Source organism: Macrotis lagotis, chromosome X (assembly GCF_037893015.1).
Source record: "Macrotis lagotis isolate mMagLag1 chromosome X, bilby.v1.9.chrom.fasta, whole genome shotgun sequence".
Classification (NCBI taxonomy): Eukaryota; Metazoa; Chordata; class Mammalia; order Peramelemorphia; family Peramelidae; genus Macrotis; species Macrotis lagotis.
In genome coordinates, this window is record NC_133666.1 from 96,068,009 (window position 1) to 96,093,647 (window position 25,639).

The window sequence follows — 25,639 nt, forward strand, 5'->3', positions numbered from 1 at the left end:
AAGTTCCTTAAGAGGTCATTTAATCTAGGATCCAGAACCATTCTAGAATCATGCCAGAAAAAAAAAAATTATGTACCATAAAAGAACTATGTATTGTATAAAAGTGAGAGTCTCCATTGTATGGGGTACTTCACAATCAGCTTAGGCAACTTCAGACACTAATTAAAAAGTTGAGCATGCTTCTCTTGTGGGTCCAGATCTGCTGAGGATATGATGACAAAATGAAACCTCCTGTGCTTAAGGAGCTTAAATTCTGTTGTCAGTAAACATATATACAGATAGGTAAATAGAATATATATGTAAAAATAAGTTAAAACTAATTTGGAGAATTGGAACCATCACTCTCAATTGAGAAAGATTTCTTGTGGGAAGTAGCATTTGAGCTGAGGATTGAAGGATTCTTTAGGAATTCCATGAGGTGGAAATGAAGAGGCGGGGAACATTCCTGGAATGGTTCTCACTTGGGCAAAAATGCAAAGATGAAAAATAGATCTCTACAAGAAGCACCTCATGTGGTTAGTTTGGCTAGATCATGAGAGTCAGTAATATTTGTCATAGTGGTAGTAATGAGCCACTGAAACTTTCTGAGCCAGAGGAACTACATGGTCAGACAGACTACCTGGGCTTTGGGAATATCAGGTTAGCAACTTTTGGAGGATGGATTAGAGAGAGGAGAAGTGGCTTTTGAGGCAGGGAGATGAATTAGAAGTCTGGTATAATGGTCCAGATTCAGAGATAATAAGGACTTTTGACTAAGGTGGTAGTGATGTTGTAAATGGAGAGATAAAGATGGTGGTGAGACATCTTTTGTGAAGGAGGTAGTAGAGACAAGAAGATAGCCACTGATTTAATAGAGATGTGAGTGAGAATGAAAAGTTATTTGAACCTGAATGACTGGAGAGTAATACTCTTTTTTTTTTTTTTTTTTTTGGCAAAGCAATGGGGTTAAGTGACTTGCTCAGGGTCACACAGTGTCAGGCCAGATTTGAAGTCAGGTTTTCCTGACTCCAGGGCTGGTGCTCTTATCTACTGCACAATGTAGCTGTCCTGATATTTCTGAAAGAGAGAAGTTAGGAGAAAGGTTGGTTTTAGAGGTAAATAAATTCTACAGTATAACTTATTATACCCAGAAATTTTAGTGTCTGTATCTTTATAATTTAAAGATCACATAATGTCTCCCCTTGATTCTATAAGTTTTGCTTTTGAACCAAAACTACAGATTTCTGATTTACTAGATAAGCATTCTTTTTTTCAATTGTCACCTATAAACATGTATGTGATTTTCCTGATATTTTAAAAAATCAAATTTTTCTAACATGAAATTTCTGGGGTTTTTTGACTTGTCTTTGATTATGAATTTTTTGTAAGTTAGTTAAAATCCTGTAAATATGCCATTTTCCAGTAACTTTATATGTATTGAAAATTTAAATTTCTTGACTACTTCTAATCAAGAGAAATCAGTCCTGTTTCCTTTCATCTTACTTATATTAATATGTGTCTTCATTTGTGAACTGAGTATTCAGCATACTTTGTAAATTTGATGATCTTTTATCAACTTTTCATTTTTATACTTCTTATAAATGTAATCCCTTGGATTGACAAGTATGGGCCATTGAATACAGCAGAAAAATTAAGGACTTTGCCATAGAATTAAGAGCTCCTCTCCCCCCCCTGCATTCCCTCTTTCTCTACCCTTACATCTCTCCTTCCCTTTATTTTTGTGATTATAGGATCATGAAGTAAGAAAAGATATGTTTCTATGGTCTGATTACTCAGTATATATTTTGTATTGACATCTATCAGTTGTTTTCTCCCCTGGAAAAGATGTTTCTTGAAGGCGTGGACTATCTTTTTGTTTTCCTTGCCTAGAACAATGCCTTCACATATAGTAGACATTTAATAATTGCTTGTTGAATAATTTGGTAGGCATATAACCGATATTACATAATGAAAATGGCCAAATATTCTAATCAGTAGAATGGCTTCTCTTGGTCAATAGAGGACATTCATTACAAGATAAAAAGTAAGTTGATCTCATACTTTTTTCCTAAATCCTTGAAAGACAAACTTGTGAATTTTTGATTAGTAAAAACATCTTAGACAAAATATTAATTCTTATGCCAACCTTAAACTTTTTAATTGAATAGAAATTTGGATAAAGGGGCAGCTAGGTGGTGGCACAGTGGATTAGAACACTGCCCCAGAGTCAGGAAGACCTGAGTTCAAATCCGACCTCAGACACTTAATAATAATCTAGATAATCTAGCCGTGTGACCTTGGCAAAGTCTCTTAACCCCATTACCTTGGGGGGGAGGGGAAAGTAATTTGAATAGATACAATAAATATTATTATTGTTTACTTATTTGTATTACATTGAATTTGTATTACACTGAATCATTTTTGAAACCAGCTCATTTTATTTATATATTTATAGATTTGTCCTTAAGGACAAGTATTTATTATATTGACTAATTTTTCCATTGAAAATGCTTTAAAACTTTAGTTATTTTATCTTTATTTCTGTAAATGTTTAGTTCTTGGTTGCTAAGGCGTCATTTGCCAAATGACCCTCTTCCTTTCATTTCCTCTATTGTTATGTTATGTTTGACTCTTCATGATCTCATGGCTTACAACATGCTTAATACTCTCCATGGAATTTTTTTGACAAAGATACAAAGGGGTTTGCCATTTCCTTCTCCAGCTGATTAAGGCAAACAGAGATAAGTGACTTGGCCAGGGTCACACTGGTAGTAAGTGCCTGAGCCCAGATTTGAACTCATTTCCAATACAAGCTTTATTCACTGAACACTCTGCGTTCACTGTGAAATAATTAATTGTACCTTATGTTAGAGTTCTTAACTTGAGATCCCTGAACTTATTATAAAAATATTTTTGAAGACTATATTTCTATATAATTGACTTCCTTTGTAATCCGATCTATTTTCTTGATTTAAAAGCATTATTCTGAGAATGAAATCCAATTCTCAGAAAGGTTAAGACTTCCTGATCTGCATTGTCAGAAGGGTTGTGGGAAATCTGGGACACTATTACATTGTTGGTGGAGCTGTGACCTCATCCAGTCTTTCTGGAGAGTAATTTGGAACTACATTCAAAGGGCAACAAAAATGTGCATACCCAGGGGTGTCTAGGTGGCGTAGTGTGGGCGGCTAGGTGGCATAGCGGATAAAACACCGGCCCTGGAGTCAGGAGTACCTGGGTTCAAATCCGGTCTCAGTCACTTAATAATTACCTAGCCATGTGGCCTTGGGCAAGCTACTTAACCCCGTTTGCCCTTGCAAAAAAAAACCAAAAACCTAAAAAAAAAATGTGCATACCCTTTGATCCAGCAATACCACTACTGGCTCTATACCCTGAAGAGATGATGAAAAAGGGTAAAAACATCACTTGTACAAAAATATTTATAGCAGCCCTGTTTGTGGTGGCAAAGAATTTGAAATCAAGTAAATGTCCTTCAATTGGGGAAGGGCTTAACAAACTGTGGTATATGTATGTTACGGAACACTATTGTTCTATTAGAAACCAGGAGGGATGAGAATTCAGGGAACCCTGGAGGGATTTGCATGAACTCATGCTGAGTGAGATGAGCAGAACCAGAAAAACATTGTACACCCTAACAGCAACATGGGAGTGTGATGTTCAACCTTGATGAACTTGCTCATTCCATCAGTGCAAGAATCAGGGACAATTTTGGGCTATCTGCACTGGAGAATACCATCTATATCCAGAGTTCAAACTGTGGAGTTTGAACAAAGACCAAGGACTATTAACTTTAATTTAGAAAAAAAAAACATCTTATTTCTCTCATCTTACTATCTCTTATACTTTGTTTCTTCCTTAAGGATATGATTTCTCTCTCATCACATTCAATTTGGGCCAATGTATGCCATGGAAACAATGTAAAGACTGGCAAATTGCCTTCTGTGGGGGGTGGGAAGAGGGAAGTAAGATTAGGGGGAAAAATTGTAAAACTCAAAATAAATAAAATCTTTAAAAAAAAGACTTCCTGATCTAGCACGTTACAGATTACAAAACATTTTCCTCACAATAATCTTCAGAGTTGTAATATAAAAATTACTTCCATTTTCTAGGGAATGAAATTATCTTAAAAGAGGTTATAACTTGTCCACAGCCCCATAGCTAGGAATAGCCAGAGCCTTTACTTTAACTCTTGAATCCAAATTTTGAGTATCCTATATATTATTTAAAGAGGTATTCTTAACCTTTTCATGGGGGAGGGGTCCTAGATGCCTTCAGCAGGTTTGGGGAGGCTTATGGACCCTTTCTCAGAAGAATATTTTTAAATATGTAAAATAAAATTCACAAGATTACAAAGGAAACCAATTATATTGAAATATATGGGAGCAGCTAGGTGGTGTAGTGGATAGAGCAGCAGTCCTGGAGTCAGGAGTACCTGAGTTCAAATGTGGTCTCAGACACTTAATAATTACTAGTGTGGCCTTGGGCAAGTCACTTAACCCTATTTGCCTTGCAACCCCCCCCCAAAAAAAGAAATATATCAAAATATTTTAAAAACTAGTTTAACAGACCTCAAATTAAGAATCCTGTAAATCTTTTACATAAAACCAAAATCCTTTTATATTTCATTTTCTGATTGATTTATATTAAAAATCTAGGTTATTTGATATATTAAGTCAGATCCTTAAAAATTTCAATTATTTTTCAGGATATTTTGAAAAATAATGCTTAATATATTTAGTTGTAAAACCCAAAATATTCATATATATATAAAAAAATCAAATTTCATGATGAGGTTCTGACAAAAATAGGTTTTCCTATCCTTAGCAGAGGAAAAATAAATCTGGGCCTCCAGTTGTTTAGTACTCATTTTCCTTTGTCTCTAATAAACAGTTAAAATCATTAATCTCATCTGTTAGTCCAAGTCAGATAGAGTTTGTACATTATAATGTTTTTGTGTATATGACTAAGGTACTATTTTGCTTCTTGTATCCAGATCTGCAATAGAAGTTGATATGGAAGAACAACATCTTTGTGTCTGTATTTGTGAGATATAGTTGATGTTTTTTAGTAGTGGTGGTAGTACTTAAACAGTATCTCCTTGATAATAGTATGTGTATTTTTTACACATGCAAATATATCATGGCTCAAAAAAGCCCCAAATCTAAAAGACTCTTCTTTGTGACTTTCAAAATCCTTTAAAAATCTAGCTTGTGGTTTTGATGCCTTTCTAACCTTATTGAATATTGCTGTCTTTTACCTACTCTCCATTCCAGACATTATCCCTTTATGTTTTTTGTCCAAACTATTGCCGCCCCCCCCAACCTGGAATGCACTTTTTCTTCATTTCTCCTCTGAAGAACTCCAGAACTTCTTTCTAAGCTCAAGCAGCATTCCAGAAGGAAGACCAGCCCTGTCCCCTTAATAATTCCACTGTGCCCTTCTCCTGGAAATTAACTTTGTATCTGTCTGTCAGTCTATCTGTCTATCTATTTTTTATTTCCTATTAATGCAATTTCTTTCCCTCCCAACAACTCTTCCTTTTTCCTTCCTCCCAGTTGGTACCTAGGATCCTTGAAAACCATCTTGTACCTTGCCTGGCTCATATTTTTTTTTAATTTATTTTTAAATGCTTGTTGAATTGATGGATGAATGTATGGATGTAAAAGTGGATGTAAAAAAAATAGCATCATGCACAGTCTATACAGTAATTCCCTCAAATAAGATTATTTATAAATAGCATAATTATTGCTTTTTTAAAGTATAAAAGCAAATGTGATCTCCAAAAATGACGCCTTATTTATCTCCATTTATTTGAATCACTTTAATGTACTTTAGTGTTCTGGTTTTGATATTTCCATGCAATATAGATATTTTCCCCTCTAGTTTTTGTTTCCATTCTATTTTTATCTTTTATATAATCCTTAGTTAACTTCTGGTCCTAGGAGTGGGAAAATTTCCCATTGGGCTGTTATAAAATGCATTCATATGAAGGATAACAGTTCTGCACTGATTCTTTCAGTGACAAATATAGCTATAACAATAAACATATGCTAGTGAAATAATGTGCATTTTTTCCACTTGATTTTTTTTTTGTTCTTTTCCTGTTTTAGGAAAACTAAAGCCAACAATGGCATTCATGTCAGGGAAGTTGAAGATTAAAGGTAACATGGCTCTAGCAATCAAGTTGGAAAGGTTGATGACTCAGATGAACTCCAGACTGTAGTAGGAATGGCGTTCTTGTTCCATATGCACTTGAAGATTAAACATGTCACTGTTTAAAATACTACTGTTCACTTTGTTTTGCCTGTCTGTATCATGAAGAAACATGTTTGTCCTAGTGAAAATTTTACTTCTATGACCATATAATCAAGTTGGAAAAGTTGATGACTCATATGAACTCCGGATTGTAATACGAATAGAGTTCTTGTTCCATATGTATTTGAAGATTAAACACATCATTGTTTAAAATACTACCGTTCACTTTGTTTTACCTGACTTTAAGAAACATGTTTGTCCTAGTGAAAATTTTATCTCTGTGAACCATATAACTTGATAATCAAAACAGAAGGCTAATACGGTTCTAGCTTACTTAAATGGAACCTTAGACTACATTGTTTCTTATGTATTCCTAGTAGAGAAAAACTAAATCTACCAAACCAGCTCATTGAATTTTCTTTTACCATGAAGTACAGGCCAGAGAAATTTTCTTTGTCAGGATTAAGTGTTTTGCAGTGCATAAAACTTGGATATCTTTATAGCTTCATTTCAGATACTTATAAGCAAGCTAGCTTGTTTAAAAATTGTGGAGTTTTTAAAACCTGGGATTAATGAAAATTTTTGCTGATATTTTGGATTTTTAAATAGTTGTATTTTTTAGGTTTTTGCAGGGCAAATGGGGTTAAGTGGCTTGCCCAAGACCACACAGCTAGGTTGAATCTGAGGCCAGATTTGAACTCAGGTACTCCTGACTCCAGGGCTGGTGCTCTATCCACTGCACCACCTAGCCACCCCTAAATAGTTATATTTTTAAGGAAAATCATCAGTAATATCTAATGAAATTTAAAATGCTGGGGGTTTTTGTTATTATTGACTATCTTGCTTGATATAAAACATCTACATGAAAACAATTTAAATGTATATCAACTAATGCTCATTGTTAGTATGTAAATGCTCTGAAATAAACTAACTTTTTCACCTGGTCTATGTAATTGCTGCATATGTTTATGTTGTGTATACCTCCACAGGTTAGTCAAAGTAAAAAATAAAGGGCCTGTACAAACTGAAATATTACTAGCAGCATTCTTTGTGATTAAAACAGAACTGGAAACAGTGAGTGACCACTCTTTTTTGGGGTGGAGTAGTGAAAAAACAGGTATTTATGAATGAAATGGAATACCTTAAAAATGATGAATATGAAGAATTTGTAGAAATATGGATATGTTGAATTCTAAAACTAAAAAGCCAGAGAAGTATTAGATAACAGATGAGGCATACTGTCCTACCCAAAGCAGAGGTAGGGATGAATAGGACAGAATGATGGACATTTTAGAGAGCATCTCTGTCTCATCTGCTTGTTTGCATTTGTCATGAAAACAAGGGGGGGGAGGGTAAAGCCTACCAGAAATTAGGAATGACCATGAAGAGGAAAAAAACATTAAAGAATACAACAGTTCATTTGGTTATGGCAGTGTTCAAGATAATTTCTTTAAAAAAAAAAAGCCAAAATACTCTCAAGCAATGTATTTGTTTTTTAGAAAGCATGGAAAAATTATTAATTTTAATTAGAAATGTAGCAATATAGGTCAATTATGCATCAAGAATTCAAGGACACCCCACATACAACAACAGTACTAGTAGCCATGAAATATTCAAAGAATCAAAGGGTTAGATTTTATATAAGGGTTTTAATGAAAGAAAGATATGATCAACATTTATACAGAATGAAAAATCATTTTGCTCCTTCATGAAATTGAAAGGATTATTCAAACCAATGAAATTAAATTGCAGATAAATTGGGGTTTGTTTTCTTGGTCTTTTTTTTTTGTGGTTTTTGCATGGCAATGGGGTTAAGTGACTGCCCAAGGTCATACAGCTAATCATTAAGGCCACATTTGAACTCAGGTCCTATTGACTGCAGGGCTGGTGCTTGATCCACTGTGCCACCTAACTGCCCAGGATGTGGAAAAATTGAGGCACTAATGTACTGCTGGTGAACTTGTAAACTGATCCATTCTGGAGAACAATTTGGAACTATATCCAAAGGGCTAGAAGACTGTGCATACCTTTTTGATATAGCAATTCCACTACTAGGTCTATATCTTAAAGAAACTTGAGGGGGAGGGGGAAAGGGAAGGACCCATTTGTACAAAAATATAGCTCTTTTTGTACTGTCAAAGAATAGGGAATGGCTGAGCAAGTTGTGATATATGATTGTAATGAAATATTACTTTGCTATAAGAAATGATGAGCAGATAGATTTCAGAAATATTTGGGAAGACTTGGATGAACTAATACAAAGTGAGCAGAACCAGCTATTCTGTACAATGATCAACTTTGAATGACTTACCTCTTCTCAGCAAGACAATGATCCAAGGTAGTACCACTAAGGAAAATGTTATCTTCCTCTGATGGAGATCAAAACATATTCTTTTTCATTTTCTGTATTTTTTACCATGGTTCTTTTTTCCCTCTTTGGGTCTGTTTCTTGCACAAAATGACAGATATGGCAATATGTTTTGCATGATTGAGCATGTATAAACTATATCAAATTGCTTACTGTCTTAGGGAGGGGTGAAATTAGAAAGACAAAATTGGAACAATTTTTTTAAATGTTAGAAAGTGTCCTTACATGTAATTGGATTAAAATATTATTTAAAAATTTTTAAGGTATCCAAGATTATATATAGACAACATTAAAACCCATATAGAAAACATTAAAAACCCAAAGTTCCTCAGAGATGCTCAAAGAAAAAAAGTTCTTCAAAGATTTGCAGACTACAAATAGCTATGAAAGAATACCTCCATATTATTAAGAGAAATACAAATCAAGAACAACTCTGAAATGACACCTCACAACCAGCAATTGTCAAAATTGACTAAGGAATTGTTGACAGGGATGTGAGAAGGTAGGTGAACTAGTGCATTTCTGGGGGAAATATAATTTAGTACAACTATTTGGAAAAGCAATTTGGAATTAACACAAAGGGCCAAAACTCATGGGGTGGGTAGGTGGCACAGTGGATAGAGCACCAGCCCTGGAGTCAGGAGTACCTGGGTTCAAATCCAGTCTCAGACACTTAATAATTAGCTAGCTGTGTGGCCTTGGGCAAGACACTTAACCCCATTCGTTGCCTTGCAAACCGCCCCCCCCCCCCCAAAAATGCCCAAACTCTGATCACAGATTCTCCTGCTAGGCAATAATCTGATGAGGTAATTGATAAGAAAGTTCCCCCACATATGCCTAATCTAGTATGGTGGAAACAAATGAAAATTCCAAGATGGTTTCTGTAATTAATAATTTATTGGGGGCAGCTTGGTGGCACAGTGGATAGAGCATCGGCCCTGGAGTCAGGAGGATGTGAGTTCAAATCCAGCTTCTGGAAAAGTGTGTCAATTTGGTTCCCTGTGACTCCATTCACCATTATTGTGCTTTTGAAACCAAAATATCTTTTCCTGGAGGTGTTACCTCTTTCAATTAGAATATAAACTCCTTGAGGACAGGAACAGGCTTTGCTTTTTTATTTGACACATAGTAAGTGCTTGTTACATTAAGTAAGCTAATAAATATTAAATAATAGATGAATGCATTTTCTTTCATTCATAATACTTATCTTTCAATCTCCCTCTACTAATTGATACAAAAGTTTTTCTTGAAATTTAATCCTTAAGTTTTCCTCTTCCTTACAACAAATCTACTATTCTTGCAAACTAATCCATGAAGTTGTTGCATTTTAATTTTTGACAAATTTATTCAAAAATCTGTTTTAAAGGGTAGATGTTCAGATATGAGTTTTATAGGTAAAACACTTATTTAATTTTCAGACAACGCAAATAATATCATCATGGATATATTTCCAAACATCCACTTTTTTTTATTAAAGATTTTATTTATTTTGAATTTTACAATTTTCCCCTAATCTTACTTCCCTCCCCACCCCCCACCCCCACAGAAGTCAATTTGTCAGTCTTTACATTGTTTCCATGGTATACATTGAACCAAATTGAGTGTGATGAGAGAGAAATCATATCCTTAAGGAAGAAACATAAAGTATAAGAGATAGCAAGATCAGACAATAAGATATCAGGATTTTTTTTTTTCTAAATTTAAGGTAATAGTCTTTGGTCCAACTCCACAGTTGTTTCTCTGGATACAGATGGTATCCAGTTGGGGCAGACAGCCCCAACTTGTCCCTGATAGTTGCACTGATGGAATAAGCAAGTCCTTCAAAGTTATCATCACCCCCATGTTGCTATTAGGGTGTACAGTGTTTTTCTGGTTCTGCTCTTCTCACTCAGCATCAGTTCATGCAAATTTTTCCAGGCTTCCCTGAATTTCCATCCCTCCTGGTATCTAATAGGACAATAGTGTTCTATGACACACATATGCCACAGTTTGCTAAGCCATTCCCCAAATGAAGGACATTTACTTAATTTCCAATTCTTTGCCACCACAAGCAGCTACTATGAATATTTTTGTACAAGTGATGCCAAACATTCATTTTCAAAAATATCTCTACGTAACATGAGTTTCTTTCAAAAAAGCACCTAATTTCTTACTCATTAAAATATTATTATTGTCTGATATACAAGATATATAAGGCACTATCACAAATATATGACAAAAAAAATTCTAAAACATAAACAATGAGAAATGTCCATCAAAACAACTCTGAAGTATCTCTTACATTGGCAAAGATTTAGTCAATGTTGGAAGGATAGTAGAAAGACACCAACACGAATATATTGTTTATGGAACTGTATATTAGTCCAGCAATTTTGTATTTTATTTTTCCAACTACATGTTAAGAAAGGTTTTCAACATTCATTCACATGCATTTACATATTTTTAAGTTACATAATTTCTTTTCATCCTCCCTTCACACCCCTCCCCCCAGTGGCAATTAATCAACTGAATATTTTACATACACATTTATGTTTATCATATTTATAAATTAGTCATTTTTGGTGTGAGGAATTAGGATTAAGGGAAAAGAAAAAACCATGAGATAGGAAAGAAATACATATGAGAAATTTTTTAAATTATTCATTTATTCTTATTTTGTACAAATAATGTTTTTATATATATTACTAAAATATTCTTGTTTAAGAGTAAACATAATACCTCCTCCCTCAAAAAATATAGACCCGCATGAGCAATAAAGTAAAGGAGAGAGGAAAAATAAAAATAAAATAGTAATAATAATAATATTAATTAAAATAATAGTAGGTATGGCCAGGTGGCACAGTGGATAGAGCACCAGCCCTGGAGACAGGAGCACCCAAGCCCAAATCTGGCCCCAGACACCCAACAAGTAGCCAGCTGTGTGACCCCGTGCAAACCACCCCAACCCCATTGTCCTACAAAAACCAAAAAAAAAAAGACCCAAAATAAAATAAAATAGTAATAATAATAATAATAATAATAGTAGGGGAGGCCTGGTGGCAAACAGATCACTGGCCCTTTATCCAGGAGCACCCAGGTCCAAATCCAGCCTCAGACACCCATACCACCCCTTAGGTCCAGCATCCACCTGGCCCTATGGTCCTGGACAGGCCATCCAATCCCAGCCCCTTGCAAGAAGTAAAAAAGAAAATGTGTTATATCTGACCACTGTCCCCTCATGATCCATCCTCTCCTTCATTCACATCCCCACCCCTTCCCCCTGTCCCCTTCCTCTCCTTCTTATTCCTGATGTCTGTACCCCATTGAGTATATATGTTGTTTCTTCTCCTAGCCACCTCTGATGAGAGCAAAGATTCCCTCATTCCCTCTTGCCTTCCCCTCTTCCATATCATTGCAATAGCTCATTGTAATAAAGAATAATCTTATATGAAATATCTTAGCCTATTCCTCCTCTCCTTTTTCTTTTTCCCATTACATTTCCCTTTTATCTACTGACTCCATTTTTCATTTTTACACCACACTATATCTTCAAATTCAGTTTTCTCCTGTGCTTCATCTATAAAAACTCTTTCTATCTGCTCTATTAAATGAGAAGGTTCATATAAGTATTCTCAGTATCATTTTTCTATACAGGAATACATGTAGTTCATCACCATTAAGTCCCTCATATTTTCCCCTTCTCCTCCACTCTCTATACTACACCTGAGTCCTGTATTTGAGGATCAAACCTTCTGTTCTGCTCTGGCCATTCCATTAGGAACATTTGAAATTTCCCTGGTTCATTGAAAGTCCATCTTTTTCCCTGGAAGAGAACATTCAGTTTTGCTGGGTAGTTGATTCTTGGTTGCATTCTAAGCTCTTTTGCCTTCTAGAATATCATATTCCAAGCCCTACAAGCTTTTAATGTAGTTGCTGCTAAGTCCTGTGTGATCCTGACTGCAGCTCCATGATATTTGAACTGTGTCCTTCTGGCTGCTTGTAATATTTTCTCTTTGAATTGGGAGTTCTGGAACTTGGCTATTATATTCCTGGGTGTTGATTTTTTGGATCTCTTTCTCAGGGAGATCAGTGGATTCTTTCCATTTCTATTTTTGCCCTCTGCTTCTAGGATATCAGGACAATTTTCCCATAATAATTCTTTGAAAATGATGTCAAGGATCTTTTCCTGGTCATGACTTTCAGGTATTCCAATAATTTTTAAATTATCTTTCCTAAATCTGTTTTCCAGATCAGTTGTTTTTTTCAATGAGATATTTCACATTTTCTTCTAATTTTTCATTCTTTTGGTTTTGCAGTATTGAGTCCTGATTTCTCATAAAATCAGCAATCTCCCTGAGTTCTATTCTTTGTCTGAAGGATTTTTTTTCCTCAGAGAGCCTTCTTATCTCTTTTTCTATCTGGCCAATACTGCTTTTTAAAGCATTCTTCTCAATAACTTTTTGAACTGTTTTATCCATTTGACCTATGCTGGTTTTAAACATATCATTTTCTTCAGCACTTTTTGGGATCTACTTGACTAAACTGCTGAATTCATTTTCATGTTTTTCCTGCATTTCTCTCATTTCTTTTCCCAATTTTTCTTCTATCTCCCCTCACTTGATTTTCAAAGTCTTTTTTGAGCTCTGTCATAGCCTGAGTCCAATTTCTGTTTTTCTTGGAGTCTTTAGATGCAGGAGCTTGTACTTCCCCATCTTGAGATTGAGTGTTTTGATCCTTCTTGGGATCACAAGCAAAGTATTTCTCAATGGTGTTCCTCCTTTTTTGCTCTGCTTACTCATCTCTCCAGCCTGTGCCTGGTTTTGGGGTGCTTCCTGAGCTTTTGAGTATTATTGGGCATATCCCCCCACAAGGATCTCCATGTGTGAGGTTCTGTCTTCCCTCCTGGTCTGTGAATGATCATAAGCACCCCTCTCTGCCATGGGGCTGAGGTGGGGGGACCCTGCTGTTCTATGGGGGGCCTAGACTGTGATCAGGATCTGAATGTGGTCAGAACCCCAGAGTCCCGTTCCAGGGACAAAGGAAAGAACTCAGCAGTCTCTCTACTCCCCTCCCTAGGCTCAGCACTTATGCCCTGGGGGCTCCTGCTTACCAGCTTCTGCTTCCTGTTCTTGGATTTGGGCTGCCTTGGCCACACTGAGGGCTGGGCTTTGCTGTGGAAGAGTTCCCAGCAGTGATCCCCCAAGTTGTACCTGGTGCTCCCCCGGGGTGTAGATCAAGAAACTACCCCACTGCTGTGAGCAACGGCTCCCAGCACCCTGGGGCTGAAGTTCCTTTGCTCTGGCAGGCTGCCCCTCTGGTGGGCTGCCCCTCTGGTGGGCCACCCCTCTGACCTCATGGAGCCGAGCCTTTCCATTCTTTTCCAGGTTACCTTCGGTTGGAGAACTGCCTCACTGCATCCCTCTGTGGGTTCTGTCTCTCGAAAATTTAGTTAGAGTCCTTAGCTTATAAGTTTTATTCGAGAGCACCTAGGAGATCATCTTCTCCTGTTGCCATCTTGGCTCCGCCCCCAAGAGAAATTCTTAAACAGTGAATGTAGGGGGGTTTTTTTTGTTTTTTTTTTGGCTTGGTTTGCTTTGGTTTTTCTTCCTCTGGATGGGGATAGCATTGTCCATAGCTGGTCTCCTAGGGTTGTCCTAGCTTTTTGAATTGCTTGAGAGAAGTAGCATCCATTGAGGTTGATCAACTCACAATATTATTGTTAATGTGTACATTTTCTTGGTTCTGCTCCCTTTCCTCAACATCAGTTCCTTGGTCCAACCATTTTGGAAAGCATACAGGCCTATAGCCCAGGCAGGTCAAAGATAGAAAACCAGGTTCAATATATACCAAAACACTTGTAGCAGTGATTTTGACAGTAATAATAAACTACTAGGGGGGGAGAGTAAAGACTCAACAATTCAAGTCTATTAAATAGATTGTGTGTATGTGATGAAATTCAACGGAATATTACTGTTCCATAAAAAGAAATAATTAATATGAATACAGAGGACTTCTGGAAAAACAGAAAACTATCTTTCAGAAACTATTTAGACCAAAATATCATATGACATATACAATAAACTCAAATATATGTGACCTACATATAAAAATGTCAGATTATAAACAAATAAGAAGAAAAAGGAAGTACCTTTCACAATGATGTACAAGTAGAGAATAATTCTTAATAAAGGATTGAGATAATTATAAAAAGCAAAATGGACTAATTAGATAATACAGAAAACATTTTGAACAAGTAAACAAGTAAAATCAATAAGTAGTAATCAAAGAAGTAGTAAATTGGGAAACATATAATATAATTCTCAAGGAAATATTTGATATCCAATAATAATTGTAGGAAATTGCTAAAAGTATACAAGAAAATGAGCCATTCCTAAATAGATAAATCAGCAAAGAATTTGAAAATAAGTAGTTCTCAAAAAGAAGGCATGTAAGTGTTGAAAAAATTTCCCAAATAACTAATAATAAGAAAAATGAAATTAAAATAACTAGTATATCTGATTGTCAAAAATGATGAAAATAGATAATTAAAACTGTTGGTGGGGCTTGTAGAGGATAAGCATATTAATGCATTGTTAATGGAACTCTAAATTCTCCCAATCATTTGACCCACAAATGACACAACTATGTATGTGTATATATGCCAGAGATATCCAGAAAAGAGGGAAAGGAACTATTTGTATAAATTTATAGCTACAACACTGGTCCTGTTTCCAGTTCAGCCATTATCAAGGGGAACAACCCTATGAGGAAGTGCTGAATAAAGGTAACTTTCCCTCCTAACTTTACAGAGGTGGGGAGGGAGGGGAGGGTACGATGGATATGGAATACTTCTTATATGGTCAGATTTTTTTTTAATGTTTTTTTCCCCCAGTACAATGCAAAAGCAAGTTTCAACATTCACTTCCAAAACCTTGGGTTCTAAATTCTCTCCCTTCCTCCCTCCCCTACTTCCCCTCTTTGAGAAAACAAGTTACTTGATATAGGTTAAAAATGTTGTAGTAATGAAAAACATTACCACAATTGTCATGTAAAAATAAACATATCTCCCCCCCCAAAAAAAGAGAAATCTCAAGAAGAATAAAATGAAAAAAAAAAGTATGCTTCAATATGTAGTCAGATGCCATCAGCTTTCTCTTTGGGACAAATATAAACTGTCAAATTTGATTGTGTTGATTGGTTTTGTTGAACTCCCCTCCTTTTTTCTTTTTGTTCCTTGTTTTAAAAGATGGCTTTTGAATGAGAGAGAGAAGAAATTAGGAAATGAAGGTGATGTAAAAAAATATTCAATAAAAATATTTTAAAGTGTCACCTTTCACTTGAAGGGAAAGATTGCTTTTCTCTTTTATTTTTTTTAGAAAGATTTTATTTATTTTGAGTTTTAGAGTTCCCCCCGATTCTTGCTTCCCTCCCCCCACCCTCCACAGAAGGTATTCTGTTAGTCTTTACATTGTTTCCATGTTATACATTGATCTCAGTTAAATGTGATGACAGAGGAATCATATCTTTAAGGAATAAAAATAAAGTATGAGATAGTAAAATTACATAATAATATAACTGTTTTTACCTAATTTGATAATAGTTTTTGGTCTTTGTTCAAAGTCCGTAATTCTTTCTCTGCATAGAAATGGTATTCCTCTTTACAGATAGCCCAAAATTATCCCTGACTGTTGCACTGAAGGGATGAGCAAGTCCATCGAGGCTGACCTGCTTCATTTCTTTTTATTAACATTTATTCTCATTTTGTACAAATAATTTTTTTACATTAATAAAATATTCTTGTTTAAGAGTAAACAAAATACATCTCCCCCATAAATATAGACTTGCTTGAGTGATAAAGTAAAGGGGAGAGAAAAAAATTAAAATTAAAAAATAATAGTAATAGTAGGTATGGACAGGTGGCACAATGGACGGAGCACCAGCCCTGGAGCCATGAGCACCCGAGCCCACATCTGGCCCGTAGACCCAACAATCACCCAGTCATGTGACATGCAAGCCACCTGAACCCCACTGCCCTGCAAAAACCAAAAAAAAGAAAAAAAAAAGACCCAAAATAAAATAAAATAGTAATAGTAGTAGGGGTGGCTGGGTGTTGGACAGAGCATTGACCCTTGAGCCAGGAGCACTCGGGTACAAATCCAGCCTCAGACAACCAATAATCACCCTGCTATGCGTCTCCTGGCAGGCCACCCAGCCCCATTTGCCCTGCACCCCCCCCCCCAAATAATAATAATAAAAAATGTGCTTCAGTCTTTGTTCCAACACCAACAACTCTGTCGTGGGTGGATCACATTCTTTATTATAAGTCCATCGTAAAAGTTACTTCTATATTTTTCCACCATTGCCATTGATGATCGCAACTCCCTCCTTTCATATTTCTCCACTACCATGTACTATATTTTCTCTCTCCTTTTACTCTAACTCTGCTGTAGGGTAGCTGAGTGGTGCAGCAGACAGATCCCTGGTCCTGGGGCCAAGAGGCCCTGAGTCGCCCCCTACCACCCCTTAGGCCCACCACCCACCTGGCCCTATGGTCCCGGACAGGCCATCCAATCCCAGCTCCTTGCAAGAGGTAAAAATGAAAATGTGTTATATCTGACCACTGTCCCCCCATGGTCCATCCTCTCCTCCTTCATTCACATCCCCCTCTTCCCCCTGCCCCTCCTTCTTACTCCAGATGTCTATACCCCATGGAGTATATACGCTGTTTCCTCTCCTAGCCATCTCTGATGAGAGCGAAGATTCCCACATTCCGCCTTGCCTCCCCCACTTCAATATCATTTCAATAGCTCATTGTAATAAGGAAACATCTTATTATATGAAATATCTTGGCCTATTTCCCCCTCTCCTTTTTCTTTCTCCCATTACATTTCCCTGTTTTCTCTTGACTCCATTTTTACACCATATTTTATCTTCAAATTCAGCTTTCTCCTGTGCTTCAACTATAAAAGCTCCCTCTATATGCTCTATTAACTGCGAAGGTTCATATGAGTATTATCAGTGTCATTTTTCTATGCCGGAATACATGCAGTTCATCCTCATTAAGTCCCTCATATTTTCCCCTTCTCCACTCTCTATGCTTCACCTGAGTCCTGTATCTGAAGATCAAACCTTCTGTTCAGCTCTGGCCATTCCAAAAGGAACATTTGAAATTCCCCTGGTTCATTGAAAGTCCATCTTTTTCCCTGGAAGAGGACATTCAGCCTTGCTGGGTAGTTGATTCTCGGTTGCATTCTAAGCTCTTTTGCCTTCTGTTTTATTATATTCCAAGCCCTACGAGCTTCCAATGTAGTTGCTGCTAAGTCCTGTGTGATCCTGACTGCAGCTCCATGATATTTGAACTGTGTCCTTCTGGCTGCTTATAATATTTTCTCTTTGACTTGAGAGTTCTGGAACTTGGCTATAATATTCCTAGGGGTTGGTTTTTTGGGATCTCTTTCTCAGGGGGATCGGTGGATTCTCTCCATTTCTATTTTGCCCGCTGCTTCTAGAATATCAGGGCAATTTTCCTGTAGTAATTCTTTAAAAATGAAAATGATGTCAAGGCTCTTTTCCTGATTATGAATTTCAGGTATTCCAATAATTTTTAAATTATCTTTCCTAAGTCTGTTTTCCATAACAGTTGTTTTTTTCAATGAGATATTTCACATTTTCTTCTAGTTTTTCATTTTTTTGGTTTTGAAGTATTGATTCCTGATTTTTGGTAAATTCATCAGTCTCCATGAATTCTATTCTTTGTCTGAAAGATTTGTTCTCCTCAGAGAGTTTTCTTGTCTCTTTTTCCATATGGCCAATTTTGCTTTTTAAAGCATTCTTCTCCTCAATAACTTTTTGAACTGTTTTATCCATTTGACTTAAGCTGGTTTTTAGCATGATATTTTCTTCAGCATTTTTTTGGATTTACTTGACTAAGCTGCTGACTTCATTTTCATGGTTTTCCTGCATCTTTCTCCTTTCTTTTCCCAGTTTTTCTTCTAACTCCCTCATTTGATTTTCAAAGTCTTTTTTTGAGCTCTGTCATAGCCTGAGCCCAATTTCTGTTTTTCTTGGAGTCTTTAGATGCAGGAGCTTGTGCTTCCTCATCTTCAGACTGAGTATTTTGATCTTTCTTGGGCTCATTTGCAAAATATTTCTCAATGGTCTTCCTCTTATTTCTCTGCTTGCTCATTTTCCCAGCCTAAGCCTGGTTTTGGGGTGCTTCCTGAGCTTTTGTGACACTCCCACAAGGGTCTCAGTGTGTGAGGCTCTGTCCTCCCTCCTGGTCTGTGAATAACCATATGCACCCCCCTCTGCTACGGGGCTGAGTTGGGGGGGGGGCCCAGACTGTGATCAGGATCTGAATGTGGTCAGAGCCTCAGAGTCCTGTTCCAGGGGCAGAGGACAGAGCTCTGCAGTCTCTCTCTCTCTTCACTCCCTTCCCTATGTTCAATGGGCTCATGCCCTGGGGGCTCCTGCTTACTGGCTCCTCCTGCTTTTGTTCCTGGATCTGGGTGGCTGAAAGACCAAGTTGCTGGCTGTGTGCCCTGAGGGCTGGGCTAAAGGTGCTTGCTCTGGCAGAGGTCCCCAGCTATTCCCCCAATTTTTGCCTGGTGCTCCCCCGAGTGTAGCTCAGGAGACTCCCCCACTGCTGTGAGCTGCAGCTCCCAGCACCCTGGGGCTGCCTCCGGGAGGCTGAAGTTCTTTCACTCTGGTGGGTCACCCCCTCTGGCGGGCCCCCCCCTCCAACCCCGGGGAGCAGAGCCTTTCTGCTCTTTTCCAGGTTACCTTGAGTAGGAGAACTGCCTCCCTGGGTCCCTCTGTGGGTTCTGTCTCTGGAAAATTTAGTTAGAGTCCTTAGCTTATAAGTTTTATGAGAGAGCGCCTAAGACAGGATCCTTTCTTGTCGCCATCTTGGCTCCGCCCCCCCGCTTTTCTCTTTTAATAAAATATCTGCTGGGTAGTTTAACCACTGAGAACCACCTGTCATCATAGGATATTTGTTATACTTGTTTTTTAAATAAAAATGTTTAACATCTTTAAGTTTGATAATTATTTCCTATTTCTTTCTATATTTTCCACTTATATATAATGGTAGATTTCAGCAATCATTTTTTTCTTTTTACTTTTTTCTCCCTTCCTTCCCTCTTACCCCTGTCAGAAAGCAATGTAACATAGACTCTATATCTATAACCATGCTAAACATTGACAGTTCTTTAAAGTACTTTTGCGCAAGTGATAACCAGGAATCCTTTATGCAGTAAAAATATTGGCATGTGTAGTTTTTTGAAAGTAATGGTTTTGGAGGTTTTAATTTGTCTGTTTCAGAAGCATTTGCCAATGGTGAAATATTTGAATCCCACCCCCCCCCCCCCCCAGGACTTGAGTTTAGAATGTGAAAAAAAATTGGTGGCATATTGCATATTTCTTTTTATTTATACATATTTTATTCTTTTTGTCACTTGTTTCATGAATTTGATCTTCAACTTGGTTTGTAGATGTTGAAACAAAACAGTTGAATCTTGAAGTTACTCAAACTGACTTATGATCTCATCTGTTTGGATATTCCAAATTGGAATTTCCAAATAGTTTGAACGTCCCATCAGCTTGGACTTTTGGAAGTTCCTTCCACAGTCACTTAAGCCCATCAATAAACAAACATTCTTATCTCAGACTCGGTGCCCTCTGAGGATAGAAAGACAAATTTAAAACAGTCCCTACTCTCAATGAGGTTACAGTTTATTGGGTGCGGTGATGTATATATATATATATATATATATATATATATATATATATATATTTATATATGTATGTATGTATGAATATGTATCAAGTGTAGGCTGTGTTGCTTCTGGACTCCCTAGATACGATTCTGTATAGATGAAGGGAATGATCCTTCATCTGTGTGAGGGGTAGAACTGGTATAAGAGCTTTGTAGAGGAGAGACATTCTTGCATCCTACTTCAAGAGAAGACACATGCAGTGTTACAGACTCATTTCAGGGAGAGGCTTTGGAATGCAGATATGTAGGGGAAAGTCAGATTCTTAGCATTTCCCCAATTTCCAGTTTCCCTCCTAACCACTCTGGGTAATTTCCACTAAGCTGAGATTGAGACCTCTCTCTCTCTCTCTCTCTCTCTCTCTCTCTCTCTCTCTCTCTCTCTCTTAGTTGAGTTGAAATATCTTACTCCTAATGTGAAAGATTATGCACTCTGTGCATTGTTTGGTATATTCTAATCTCAATAAATTCTTGGACTTCTGTTTACTATATGCTGGACGAATGGGTATATACATTATTTACTATTTTGTGATTGTCTTTTGCATAACTAGCATTTAATTTGCCAAACTTAGAAGTATAAGCTTGAGGTTCTTGCTCTTCTTTAACTGATAATAACAAAGAAATCAGCTTGAATCTAAAAAAATCATTCCCCAGACCAGCAAAATTTAAGGAGACTCCAGTCTGATAGCTCTTTCTCAAAGGAAAACAGCATGGCCATACCTGTGGTCCTTTTTCCTGTTCTCCTTAAGACAGGAATAAAAAATTCCCCTATAAAAGAGGTGGACAAATCAAAACTGTTTGGTATTGGCTAAGAAATAGAGTGGTGGACCAGTGGAATAGACTAGGTGTAAAAGCAGGAGATGATTATAGTAATTTGCTGTTTGATAAACCCAAAGAGGAAAGTAGATTCTTGGCTGCATTCCAAGCTCCCTTGCTCTTCGAAATATCTCTTTCCACACTATTGTTCTATTAGAAACCAGGAGGGACAGGATTTCAGGGAAGCCTGGAGGGATTTGCATGAACTGATGCTGAGTGAGATGAGCAGAACCAGAAAAACACTGTACACCCTAACAGCAACATGGGAGTGATGTTCAACCTTGAAGGACTTGCTCATTCCATCAGTGCAACAATCAGGAACAATTTTGAGCTGTCTGCAAAGGAGAGTGCCATCTGTATCCAGATAAGGAGCTGTGGAGTTTGAACAATGTGCAAGGACTATTCCCTTTAATTTGGAAAAAAACAGGTATCTTATTGTCTGATCTTGTTACCTCTTAGATTTCTCTTCTTTAAGGATATGATTTCTCTCTCATCACACCCAATTTTGATCAAGGTACAACATAGAAACAAAGTAAAGATTGACAGAGTACTTTCTGTGGGTGGGGGGGCTGGGGGGAGGGAAGCAAGATTGGGGGGAAAATTGTAAAAACTCAAATAATATCTTTAATAAAAATAAATTTAAAAAATAAAATAAAAGAGGTGGACAAGATTCCAGGAAGTCTCTATTGATGCCTCCCCATGAGCCACAGTTAGATAATCCTTCTTAGGCATATGACTACATGGACAATACCCTTCAACCTATATAATATATATTATATTATGTGTATATATATATGTATATAAAATCTCCTTATACTTATATGCACATATATACAAATGCATGTATGTATGCATATTTATACATATATAGTATATGTATTAATATGTATATTTAAACATATGGCTCTTCTGCTTGCTTCATACTGCCTTTATTTGGATTTGGATCATGATGACAAATAACCTGAACTCTGTCTTCTGAGTGCCATGGCTCTTATAAATCATCTTTTGGCTTAACTTGCCAGACCCAGGCCTTCATGCCACTCCCAAACTTGCTCCAGACAATTGCAAATACCTCTCTCCCCTTTCCTGTTCTCCTCAAGATATAATATATATTATAATACATATTATATATTATATAATATATATTATAATACATATTATATATTATTTATAATATATTATAATATCTTGATTTCTCCCATTAGTATGTAAATTTGAAGACAAAGATTGTCTTTTTTGCTTTATTTATATTTCAATCATTTAGCACATTGTAAACACATAGTATGTACTTTATAATAATATTTTCTATCTATTTATGTATGTATGTATCTATCTTTCTCTGTCTCTTTCTCCCCTCTCCCTCAATTTCTTGATGAGCTGGAGGAGAACAATTTGAATTGCCTTCAGAAGAATGCAAAGCTCCTTTAATGACTCCAGGATTCCCAAGGAAGGAAATATCCAGCCTTTTATTTCTATTCTATCACTGTTGCTCTATGGCAGTGAAACATGAGAAATTATTTTTGAAGAATTAAAGATGAATATCATGAAGCCAGCAGTGGAGAAATGCATGATTAGTATGAATGTTACAAATTTATTCTAACCAGAGAGGAAATCCAAAGCATATAGGAATAAAAGATGACATCAAGAATTGTATAATAGGAAAAGAGAAATGAGTTGTAGGTCTCCTGGGAATGAAGAATGAAAGACATGTGACCAGAGTGCTCCATAGTCACAACAAAAGGAAAGTTAAGGAAGGCCCTCCAGGATGTTAAGTGAATCAATGATAGTGAACTTATGAAAAGATGCTAAGAGTCACCCAAGATGGGCAGGCCTGCATCAAGATAATTCTCAAAATAATGAGATCACACTAAGTCAAAACAGGTGTGTAATTTTCTTTACCTTTTTTCAGCAGTATATGATTAGGAGGAAAGAAAGCAGATGATGTGAGTGATGCAAAGCTAAGGCTTGGCAGGGTGCAATTGGTAATGATAAGGGGGTCAAGAACTCAACAATTTAGAGCTGAACTGGTAGACCAAAGGGTCAAGATGGGGAAAATAAAAGAGTATGGATAGTGTATGGTTGATGGACTGAAAGAGAACTGAGGGGTCATGGGACTGGAGGTCATGGTGTGGAAAAAGAATAAGGTTTGGTATGACAGAAAGAGAGAAGATGGTCATAACCATTTAGAGAGGCTGATCATTCTGGAATAGAAGGGGAGAGATAGGAGTTTAACAGGGGTAAGAGAAGAGGGCAGAGAGGGAAAATGGTGGGTGATAATCACTGAGGATAATGATGGAGTTGTGCTCTCTAACTTGATCCCAGGGAAGGTAAATTGTGATCTATCAGATTAGTTATGCACCTACTGGGATCAACCTGGGGTCCCTTATATATGTTTGGCTCCCACTTTGAGATTATTCTCACATGACTTATGTTTAATGAGGTCATATTGGTTCTTTATGTTCCCTGTCTCCCTATTTTAAAGGTTTACAAACCATCCTTTTTTGATCATACATCTAAGAATTTCACTAGAAATCATGAGGCTACGATGTGTAGTATTTCATTTAAAAAACAGATTTTTTTTTTGCCCTTACCTGGTCTTGTTATTACTCTTCTTTTTCTCTTTTTTCAAAGATCCATGGACAATCAGTCAGCAATCAGCTCTTCAGTCTGTTATTTCAGCAGCCTTGGATATAGTTCTTCTAGATCTATAAGGCCCTGAACTCACCTGTGCAATAAAATGTTCTTATTATCTCTTCACTTTTCTTCAACTTTAACCACCCATTAATAATTTTTGTTCTATCCTTCTCAATTTAAAGATCATTCTGCTTGGTAGTGAAAACAGAAGCAAAATAAATTGAGTAGTTCTAATTTCTCTTTTACATTTTTCTTTATCTTCAGTAGTTTTATATCTTTTAAAAACATTTTCCATTCTTTCTAATAAAATAGCTCTTTTTATTGTCCTTCACAATCATCCTCATCCTTAGTGCATTCTGAGTTTTAGAGGTCCTAACATTATTCTTAAAGCTTAATTCAATCTTTTATATTCATACTTTGTTACTTGTCCTAGCTCCTATTTTCTCTCCATGACAATATTAATTCTAAGTCAGTATATGAGTTCCTATAGCATCAATCAGTTTCTTTAGATGGTTCTTCCCTTTCTTCTTTATCTGTGTTGCTTGAGTTTTTCTCATCAGAATTTCATCCTTTCCATTCCCTAGGACTGACCTCCCATGGAATTTTAGACCACTTGCCTCTTATCCTTTATATGAATTCCAAAATCTGCCATCCCGAAATCCATGACCTTAGTCAAACAATGCCTTTTACCTCTCTCTCTCTCTCTCTCTCTCTCCTTAAAATAGCTCCCTAGTTTCCTATAATTTCCACTTCAGTAAAACAAATATTTCTGCCTTCTTGGTCAGAATGAGGTCCAGATTATCAACTCTTCTAATGAATGATTTGATTGATAAATCTTGATTCACAAATCAAGAATTTATCCATTTTGGGGGTTTTGTCTGAGAAAATATTACAGCAGAAGTCAAGGTATGTGAAATTCCTCATCACCTTCATGAAAAATTTGTGATTCTAGTTTCTTGCCTTCTCATATATCTTGCCAAATGTTTTTTAGAATATTACTGTAATAATATTTTTCCTTCTTTCATTGATTCTTATCTAAATGTTTTCTACTATACTTCTTTCTTCTAGTTCTTGTATTTCTTTACATGTATATATGTCCTTAATATATAATATTACTCCTCACTTCTTATATCTGTAATGTTTATGTCAGAGCCTCTATTTTATATGAGGGTGTTCAGGTACATTATGAAATCTATAAATATCATCATATGAAACCATTTAGCATTTTGTCATCAACTGCTTTTTAAGCACAAAGAAGAAAAATTTATTAATACTCATATATGTACATTATATAAAATTCATCATAGAACTCAGTCATATAAACTCATCATGTGAGTTTTGAATTGAGATATATCTGCCAATGAGCAGTCCTTTTCTAGAGAGCTGTATCTCTTTGATTACTTATAGCCATGAACTAAGTAGAAAATGTCCCTAATACTGTCTCTTGGAGTACCTCAGTATATCATACTTAATTAAGTTCTCCATAGCCTCCAGGAGGTGGATCCCATTATTATTCCTTCTGTAGTTCTGCCCAGTACCCACTGAGCAGTGAATGTCTGTCAGTCCTTGTCCTGAAGTTATTTGATATTCCCACCAATTGAATTCCAGTAATCATTCTTACTGCTCTTCTCCAGATGTTTCACACTCTGTAGTTAGTACTTCTGTATTTTGCAGCATTTTATCATATTAACCCTTCCACCCCCACCCCCACCCCCAGGGAAAAGCTTCTCTGTTACAGGATCTAATCATTGTACTGCCTAGGGAAGAATTTCTGAGGTGTTTTTTTTTTTAGGTTTTTTTGCAAGGCAAATGGG

The 25,639-nt window shown here is 36.5% G+C and overlaps 1 protein-coding gene across 2 annotated transcripts in view; it reads left to right on the forward strand.

Annotated features, from left to right (window-relative positions):
- Window positions 1-6,470, forward strand: part of HSDL2 (hydroxysteroid dehydrogenase like 2) — a 50,914-nt gene extending 44,444 nt beyond the window's left edge. For both annotated transcript variants that reach the window (XM_074207359.1, XM_074207360.1), the window contains one exon: window positions 6,111-6,470. In XM_074207359.1, the coding sequence (XP_074063460.1) occupies window positions 6,111-6,223 (113 nt within the window). In that variant the 3' untranslated portion in view covers window positions 6,224-6,470. The remainder of the gene's footprint in view (window positions 1-6,110) is intronic.
- Window positions 6,471-25,639: the final 19,169 nt, after the last annotated feature.